Genomic DNA, 9,184 nt, shown 5'->3' on the forward strand with positions numbered 1-9,184 from the left:
ACACAATCACAACAATATACAACACAATCACAACAATATACAACACAATAACAACAATAACAACAATATACAACACAATAACAACAATAACAACAATATACAACAACATACAACAACATACAACACAATCACAACAATATACAACACAATAACAACAATATACAACAATATACAACACAATACCAATATACAACACAATAACAACAATATACAACACAATAACAACAATATACAACAACATACAACAACATACAACACAATCACAACAATATACAACACAATAACAACAATATACAACAATATACAACACAATACCAATATACAACACAATAACAACAACAATATACAACACAATAATCATGAATCTATTTTTAAATGTTCAAGCACAGTTTTCACTGTTATGCTTACACAACACGTTTACCTCGTCTTATTGTGAAGGACACATTTCCCCCGACGTCACTTCCGGCGGATGTGGAGCAAACTCTCACAACACCGAGCTACAGCTGCGGTCGGAAGCTAGCGCTAGCCGCGTCCATTGTCCGTGGGTTTAACGACACAAACAGAGGGGAACATGTCAGACACGGTGAGATGTGAACTCCACGGAGCCTCCACGGAGCCCACAGCCCGCCACAGCCCGCACAGGAGCAGAAGAAGAGCCGAGCAGCGGCCTCCTGCTAGCCGCTACGTTAGCATGCTAGCTGTTAGCTGTTAGCTCTGTGGAGCTGCAGGCCCATCTGAGCGGCTCGTTCTCAAGAGTTTAAGAGCTTTAAACGTGAATGAAAGCAGAGTGTTAGAGGTTCAAACAGTCCTCCACCTGTGTGAATGACTTCTCTGTGTGTTTGTGTGTTTGTTTGTTTTCATACAGGAGACGAAACCATCCAGCCAAGACGGGGGAGACAAGAAGGATGGAGAGTACATCAAGTTAAAAGTGATTGGACAGGTGTGTGTCTGTGTGTGTACAACACAATAACAACAATATACAACAATATTCAACACAATATACAACAATATACAACAATATACAACACAATAACAACAATATACAACACAATATACAACAATATACAACACAATAACAACAATATACAACACAATATACAACAATATACAACACAATAACAACAATATTCAACACAATAACAACATACAACAATATTCAACACAATATTCAACAATATTCAACACAATAACAACATACAAGAAGGATGGAGAGTACATCAAGTTAAAAGTGATTGGACAGGTGTGTGTGTTTGTGTTTGGATCATAACAACACACACACACTTCTTTATGAGCTCTGATAGTTATTTTAAACACACACACACACACACACACACAAAAAGGTGACTTTCACTCCAAAAAAAGTGGTTTTAAGGTTTGTTTACTTGTGCCATGAAAAGGTAGTTATGTTTGTAGAATGAAAAACAAAGAAACACATTTATTATGTACGCAGTATTGTTTTTATGTGATTCGATTCAGTTTGTTTTGGAGAGCCTCACATCCTCTGTCCTTACACCCTCACATCCTCTGTCCTTACACCCTCACATCCTCTGTCCTTACACCCTCACATCCTCTGTCCTTACACCCTCACATCCTCTGTCCTTAGACCCTCACATCCTCTGTCCTTACACCCTCACATCCTCTGTACTTAGACCCTCACATCCTCTGTCCTTACACCCTCACATCCTCTGTACTTAGACCCTCACATCCTCTGTCCTTACACCCTCACATCCTCTGTACTTAGACCCTCACATCCTCTGTCCTTACACCCTCACATCCTCTGTCCTTAGACCCTCACATCCTCTGTCCTTACACCCTCACATCCTCTGTCCTTAGACCCTCACATCCTCTGTCCTTACACCCTCACATCCTCTGTCCTTACACCCTCACATCCTCTGTCCTTACACCCTCACATCCTCTGTCCTTACACCCTCACATCCTCTGTCCTTACACCCTCACATCCTCTGTCCTTAGACCCTCACATCCTCTGTCCTTACACCCTCACATCCTCTGTACTTAGACCCTCACATCCTCTGTCCTTACACCCTCACATCCTCTGTACTTAGACCCTCACATAGGCACAGGAAAAACTTCCCTATAAACCCCTTTAACAGGGAGAAAAAAGGGAGAAACCTCTTGGAGAGACAGAGGAGGACGGACAGAAGTCAATAGATGTCATGTGTACAGAATTAACAACATAACACATTCGATGTACATGACATAAATATAATAAGAGTAGTAAGCAGAGTAACGAAGGAAAAAAGAGACTACTTATAATAACAGCAATTATTATAATTATGAAATAGGGAATAGTAATAGTAATGTGACTAATAATAATAATCGAAGTAGTAGTGATTCAATCTCAATAAACCCAATTCATTTGGGACATTCTCAATTCAACCTGAAACGATCAGTGAACATGTTTTGCTTTTGAGAGAAGTGATTTTGGTTTTATTCACACACTGAATGCGTGTCGTTTCTTTCTTTGGACTTCTCCCTGTAATGTTGTTAATTTGCAACGACAAAAATCTGTCACCTTGTTGAACCGGGCCGCCTTTTCCGCTGCTCCTCATCATCTCTTCCTCTCTCCGCCCCACAGGACAGCAGCGAAATCCACTTTAAGGTTAAAATGACGACACATCTGAAGAAGCTGAAGGAGTCTTACAGCCAGAGACAGGTCTTTGGTCTTTTCAAATTACTTCTGACTACATTTCAAGTCTTATTAAGTCACTTTTTAGAGATGTCAGATCAGCTCCGTTATTTCAGATTGGCGTTGTGTTGTTTTGTTTCTTAAAGGGGGTTCCAGCAAGCACGCTAAGGTTTCTGTTTGAAGGACAGAGAATCGCAGACAACCAAACTCCGAAAGAGGTAAACCTGTCTCTCCTGACTTTAGCATCACTTCAGCCTTTTGCTGAAATGTTTAATGATCCAGATGGTCATGTGTTTCTTTAATGACATACTAGTTAGTTATTTAGATAAATACCTGTGTATAAATGTTCCAGTATTGACAAATAAATGCAATTTTGCAGTTGGTAATTTGTCATAGTTTTGAAATTTAATATAAAAGAATACAACAAGATTGTGAGAAAGAAACTGTTGCGTTTGGACTCTGTGACCAAAATGTCTCCTCTGCTGTTTGTTTGGTAGCTGGGTATGGAGGACGAGGACGTCATCGAGGTCTATCAAGAACAGACTGGTGGACTTTGGAACGATTAAACCTCCTGCATTTAATTTTTTTTTTTTTTTCTTATTTTGTATTTTATTTTGTATGTATGTACGTATTTTTTAGTTTCAAACCATCTGGATCAAAACCTACTCTTATCAGGGCTTCCATGAATGAGGAAAGATGAACAGACTGAGGTAAAGACGAGGAACAGGACAGCGAGTATCTGGTTCTCTGAAGTGCAGGGACGCTCATGTTGTTGACCCGAGCAATAGCATTCAACGCGTGGGTTACACCCAAAGTCACACAGACAAAACTGCTTTTGTTCAAGGTTTTTTTTAGTCCCGTTTTTTTTGGGGTGTCAGCAGAAGCAAATAATGCTGTCAAGGAACAATCTGCATTAAAGGAATAGTTCACCCAAAAAGGAAAATGCTGTGAGCTCATCACGCTTATTACAGCGGTAACAGGTCATCAGCAGACGACGTCACGCGGTTAGTGTGCAGCGCCGTGTCCGTGTTCTACAAAGAATTACAAGATATTAAAACCAGAAAAGTGATCCATCCTGTATCATTTTACTGCTCTGAAGCCAAATGGCACCAAGTGACCAAAAAGTTGAATAAATCGTTATTTGTTTTTAAAATTTAGTAATTGTTCTGCACACAGTTTTGGAAATTAATGTAATAACCAAAAAGTTAAAGTTGTTCAATTCAAATTGGATAACGTCAGGATGTGGCATCCTGTGTTGCTGCGCTGTGCGACTTGCATTGGTGCAATTCGGAGGATTTTTGTCCTCAAAGTGATTGAAATGCTTTGACTTTAATACTAGTTAATCAATAAGCATTTATTTGACTATTATAGAAACATGAGAACACCTGTTGCAAAAAAACCCACAAAGGTCCACCTGGCTTCTTAAGTTTGACCTCGCTGAAGCAAAGCTGGGTCTGCTGAGCAAATAGACTTTTGGATGCACTATTCCTTTAAATCTGTGTTTGACGAGCAGTGATCAAAAACACTGGCACCATTTTCTTTTTTTCTGATACGGGACATTGAAAAAGCTCGATGTCAAAGATGCAGTTTGGCCGTTCAATCCGCACATCTTCTGTTCAACATTCTTAGCAGTGAGTCACTAGGAAACGTTCTGATATCCAGCTGGATTACTGGTCAGACCTCAACACCACATAATGGAAAGGAGTTTGTCAACACTTCTTTCAGAATAATTTGCATTTACAGCCTGTGTGCCATTTCAGAGGAACTGCACCCGTCACCAAACAGTAAAATGATTATTGACCTGATGCAGTAATATTTTAGATTTCAAAAACACTTTTTAAATGATAATTGTGCTTTACTTGTATATGTTGGATTCAGTATTAGAGTGCGTTTGAACGATATGCCAAATGTATCTGCAGCGTCGTCTTTTATTTATATTTGAGGGGTCGACTCTGTAGATACATCTGAACATATACCCGGATGGAAATATTTTTGCTTGCCGACAGTCATGCAGTGTTTGTTTTAGGAAAGATCTTGCAGATATTCATCTCCGAACAATGACATGTTATACTGTGGTGTCGGCGCTTGTTTTTGAAGCTTTTCCTTTTGGAAAGAAACTCTCACTGTGTGTGCTGTATGACGCTCCTCAAGAAGGTTAGAATCATGAGCAGCCCCAAACAAACATGTTGTTTCACTCATCACAAACTCAACACCAGGTTTAAGCTGCAGTGTGTGATGGTTGAACCACAGCTCAGTGCTCTCAATACAAAGTCATGCCAGCTGCCTCTACTGCCATACATTATGTTTTCAGCATCCATAAACAGCAGAAAGCTACTTTTAAAAGGACCCATCTTCTCTAGATGAAGTGAAGCATTGATTATATTCAATTGTCAGGTTGAGGTGTCCTTATAAGCAAAAGATTTTCTGTTCATGTTTTCCTTCGTGCGTCGGTGAACTCCACCCAAACCTCCACACAGGAAGTGCTGTGACTTGAGCCATAACACTGATCTCAGTGAGGCGGAGGGACTGTTCATTATCAGAGGAACATTGATACAGATGGTTTGAAATTCTGGAGATGAGCTTGTTGCTTTTTTTGAATAAAATATTTAAGAAAATACTTCATTGTGCTTTTATTCTTACTTTAGTATCCGTTGTAAAGGTTTCAGTTAAAGTGTCTGCATCCAACAGCTTCAAATTCTGGTAAAATAAATTAAATTATGGAGTTTGTTTTTTACTTGATATCAGGAAGCAATTTATAATTTGAAAAAGAAAGTCTATGATTCTCACATTTTTGGACGTTTTAATAACTTAGAAACATTCCAAATTTATTAAAATTCACCTCTTACTGTCGTTAAATATTACATATTCCCAAATGCAATTAATCTAATTAATTTACACAGCGCCATAAATGCTAGAAATATCAGATAAAAGTAAAACAAAATCTATGTAAAAGTTTAATGTGCTCCATTTATTTATCCATCTTTTGTGAGAGCGTTGTACATTATTCTACTGATCTATGGATCCACGTCATACCTAAACAAACAAGCAAAAACAAATAGTGAACATGGACATTTTAATGTTATCAAAAGCTCAGTCTGAGGTTTGTTTGCTGCCAAAAGATTAAAATGTTCCTTCCCCAGAGCACAAAATTAGATGAGTCACTAAACGAATAGAATCAGCTATGATGCTGGAAACGGATCAAAACCAGAACGTGATTTACTAAACACCCCTTTTTACTTTTCTTTCTTCAGTTCAATCTCATTCAGCAAATCAAACTATTTTAAAGGTTGGGGTTTGGATTTGTTTGAGTCCGTGTGAAACATCCAAACAGACGCATCACAAGTGTTCCTGAGACTCAAACGCCGGGTTATCTTCCCCCCCGGCCCGCCTGCTCTCAGTCACTGACTGTGCAGGTACTGAGGCGTCCAGCTGCCGTGACCTCACTGGTGACCTGTACATACAGAACATAATCCCAGACACGATCATGAGGACCGTCCCCACCATCCCCACCCCGATGCCAGACCCAACACGTTGGGAATCTGGAGCCGGGGGCATTTTAAACTCGGGGGGGAACTCGATGGTGTGATTGGCCACCACTGAGATCAGGTTCCACAGGAGAGGTATGAGTGACATCACGGCGGCCAACAGGCACAGAGCGCCGGAGATGAAGAACGGCAAGCGGATTAGGGAGCTCTTCCCCGTCCCAAAGTAGATGTTCTTCAGGGCGTAAACGCCGCCAGCGTTCCCACTGAGCCCCACCAGCACAGACAGGAGCATGAGAACCTGACCCGCCGCGATCTCCGGCGGCGTGAAGGCCTCCGTCAGGCTGATGTACCTGCAGTGCATGACCCTAAAGCCAGGGCTCACATGGGTGTGGCTGTTGAAGCAGGCCCGCCAGACGCCCACCCAGGCCACCCCGGAGCTGATGACCTCCCTGTCAGAGACCAGCCAGACCCTCCACTGGATGAGTCCGAGCGCCACGGCGGTGAGAGTCCAGCCCACGCAGGCCAGCCAGAGGGCGGCGAGCTGAGCATGGGCGGTGTGAGCCAGGTAGGTCATAGCAGTGGAGCCACGACAGAGGGTCAGGTATCCACGAAAGTCCTGATCCCTCCAAAACTGGGCATCGTTAAGAGACCAAATCCAGGTGGAAGGCCTCGGGATCACACTTTATCTCCAGCAGAGAGGCCTCGCTCTGTGGCTGCAGCTCTGATGCTCCTCGGTTACCTGGGTTACCTGGGAAACCTGCAGCTCCCTGAGAGGACGCCAACACAAACACAGGTGTTCACCGATGAAGGCCAAACATATCAGAAAATACTTGTTCTCAAAATATTGGTGCATTGGTTGTATGAAACTAATAATAGAAAATATTTCACACATGACAATCTGATCCGTTTGAACTGGTTAGTTCAAACGGATAAATCAGATAGAAAACTCAACTTTAAACTTTAACTAAAAGTTTTGTGACCCTCAATCGTGGGGAAACACTTCTACTGGAGCAGTTTTATTGGATCAAGCTTCATTATGGTTGGTTTAAATGTTAATCAAATATGTTTGTTGTGCTGCAGAATGTCCATGTTTGTTCATCACCTTCTGTTTGATTTTCATAACTACGAGCTGTTAAATAAACAAATAAAAGTACATGTGGTTTGGCATCTCTGCGTCTTATGCATCAGCTACATTTTGTATATCTTACTTATTCTGTTCAATAATAATTCAACTGTGCAATGCTTCCATTAATATTATTATTATTACTTGTTTCCGTTTTTAACTTTTATTCTTCAAATATATTTAGTTATATATTGTAGCATTATGTACATCACTTACATGGCATTTAAAATTGTCTTTTATTTATATTTTACATAAGCCTTTATTAACATTTATTTTATATATATATATATATATATATATATATATATATATATAAGGGCAACTGTAATGTACAGATTGTCCACTCCATCATATTGATTTTTATGAAAGCAGCATGAGAAGAAGTTAAACTAAAATCCCCAAAAATTGAATAAGGAATAAGAAACAAAAATAAATGATAAATCTGAGACATATGCCGAGTATATTATTGATCACAGAAGATTAAAGCAGGTTTGGAAGATTCCAGATAACTTCAACTCCAGACTGGAGGTCAAACTCTCCATCTTGTCACGTACCTGATGGTGTTTGCTGAGCCGAGCCTCCTTCACGTTCCAAAGACTAAAAACAGACTGAAAGCCTTTTTTAAAGCAGAGCCGACAGGACACTCCCTCATCACGCCACCAATAACCTAGATACAGTTTCCCGTCATGTTGTGAACCTGTAAATGATTGACAGAATGTAAGCTCTGATGATTTCACTGTGACTGTAATCTAGTTCCATATATTTTTTTATTTCTTTTTATTGCTCTTATGACATTTTGATAAGTGCTCAGGGATCCAAAATTAGATTTCTCTTTTGTTCTTCCTGTTGAGGCCCATTTGAAGATTTGAAATATTGTGATTTGTTTTAGAAACTCAATAATAATAATCTAGTTCCAAAGCGAGTTAAAATGATTTTTTGACAATTGAATGTTGATATATTACAATTGCTGTTCAAGTTCAGGTTCATTCGTCAACGGGTAGGTACAAAAAACAATAAGATATGATATCCAAGTTTGAAAAAGAACTAAATCAGTGCCTCATTGTCACTCAAGGTCAACAGTGCAGGTAGAATTCATGTCAATTCTTGCAATTCTACAAAAATGTAATAAACTGGAAGCCACCAACATTTCAAACAGATTTTAAGGCAACATACTACCAGCCCAGTGAAATAAATCATCACTGAATGATGTCAGAATTCTCTACTTGTATGTGCAGCAAAGAAAAACACAATATGAGAATAACTTCTACTCCATTCATTTCCCTTCATTTGACCTCAATCTAATCTTAACACAAGGCTTCAGAAGGTTATTCTAGGAGGCTTCACTGTCCATCCCCTGTAACTAAAATGTAAATCATGGAATAAATTAAAATATTCAGTGTGGTGAAGGCGTCTGAAAGAAAGCCAGACATGTCGTCCTGGTCCTAAAGGGGCGAGGCAGGGAAATCGATTTGCTCTCACTGGCTATACTAATAAATAAAACTCCTGATCAGGCGCAGTAAAAGTACAGAATGGCGGCTAAAGGGCTGGAAAAAGTCCCAGCGTGGGGTTGTAAAAGTGTGAGAGGATGTTGAGCAATAGATTAAGATGCGTCAGAGATGGGAAACAGGAAACGTCTTCTGCATCTGTATTTCACACGATCATGAAAGACTTTTGGTTTGTAAGCAAGCTGACTGTTCACTACATCCTACGAAAGAAAGACAACTTATTTCAAGAGTATACATGTATGTTTTTAACAGGAAATTAAAGTTTAAATATGTGCACTTAAGTGATTGCTTGTCGTCACTTTTATATTATTTAGTCAGAAAATGAAGACATTTCCCAGAAGTGCATTCCCGCTGCTCTGGAATCAGATCTGGGAATAATCCTCCCGTCTGTCCACTCCCACCTGCTCGACCGGAGCAAACACGA

At 40.0% G+C, this 9,184-nt stretch overlaps 2 protein-coding genes across 2 annotated transcripts; one reads left to right on the forward strand and one right to left on the reverse strand.

Annotated features, from left to right (window-relative positions):
• The first annotated feature begins 446 nt into the window (after nt 1–446).
• Nucleotides 447–5,264, forward strand: sumo1 (small ubiquitin like modifier 1). Its single transcript, XM_054623509.1, has 5 exons — nt 447–583; nt 866–940; nt 2,597–2,674; nt 2,794–2,865; nt 3,145–5,264. Exons 1-5 carry the CDS (start codon nt 572–574, stop codon nt 3,211–3,213), a joined length of 306 nt encoding a protein of 101 aa, XP_054479484.1. The 5' UTR covers nt 447–571; the 3' UTR covers nt 3,214–5,264.
• A 265-nt stretch (nt 5,265–5,529) lies between these two features.
• On the reverse strand, nt 5,530–7,843 carry LOC129111526 (claudin-34-like). The gene is made up of 2 exons (XM_054623504.1): nt 7,810–7,843; nt 5,530–6,899 (listed from the first exon to the last, which is right to left on the reverse strand). Exon 2 carries the CDS (start codon nt 6,704–6,706, stop codon nt 5,984–5,986), a length of 723 nt encoding a protein of 240 aa, XP_054479479.1. The 5' UTR covers nt 6,707–6,899; nt 7,810–7,843; the 3' UTR covers nt 5,530–5,983.
• Nucleotides 7,844–9,184: the final 1,341 nt, after the last annotated feature.

The sequence above is a fragment of the Anoplopoma fimbria genome, chromosome 22 (genome assembly GCF_027596085.1).
Source record: "Anoplopoma fimbria isolate UVic2021 breed Golden Eagle Sablefish chromosome 22, Afim_UVic_2022, whole genome shotgun sequence".
Classification (NCBI taxonomy): domain Eukaryota; kingdom Metazoa; phylum Chordata; class Actinopteri; order Perciformes; family Anoplopomatidae; genus Anoplopoma; species Anoplopoma fimbria.

Excerpts from the sequence above, each read along its gene's own strand:
- sumo1 (XM_054623509.1), top strand. Across the intron at positions 941-2,596 it reads AGTTAAAAGTGATTGGACAG|GACAGCAGCGAAATCCACTT; the intron begins GTGTGTGTCTGT and ends TCCGCCCCACAG. Across the intron at positions 2,675-2,793 it reads AGTCTTACAGCCAGAGACAG|GGGGTTCCAGCAAGCACGCT; the intron begins GTCTTTGGTCTT and ends TGTTTCTTAAAG.
- LOC129111526 (XM_054623504.1), bottom strand. The coding sequence starts at position 6,706 with ATGACCTACCTGGCTCACACCGCCCATGCTCAGCTCGCCGCCCTCTGG.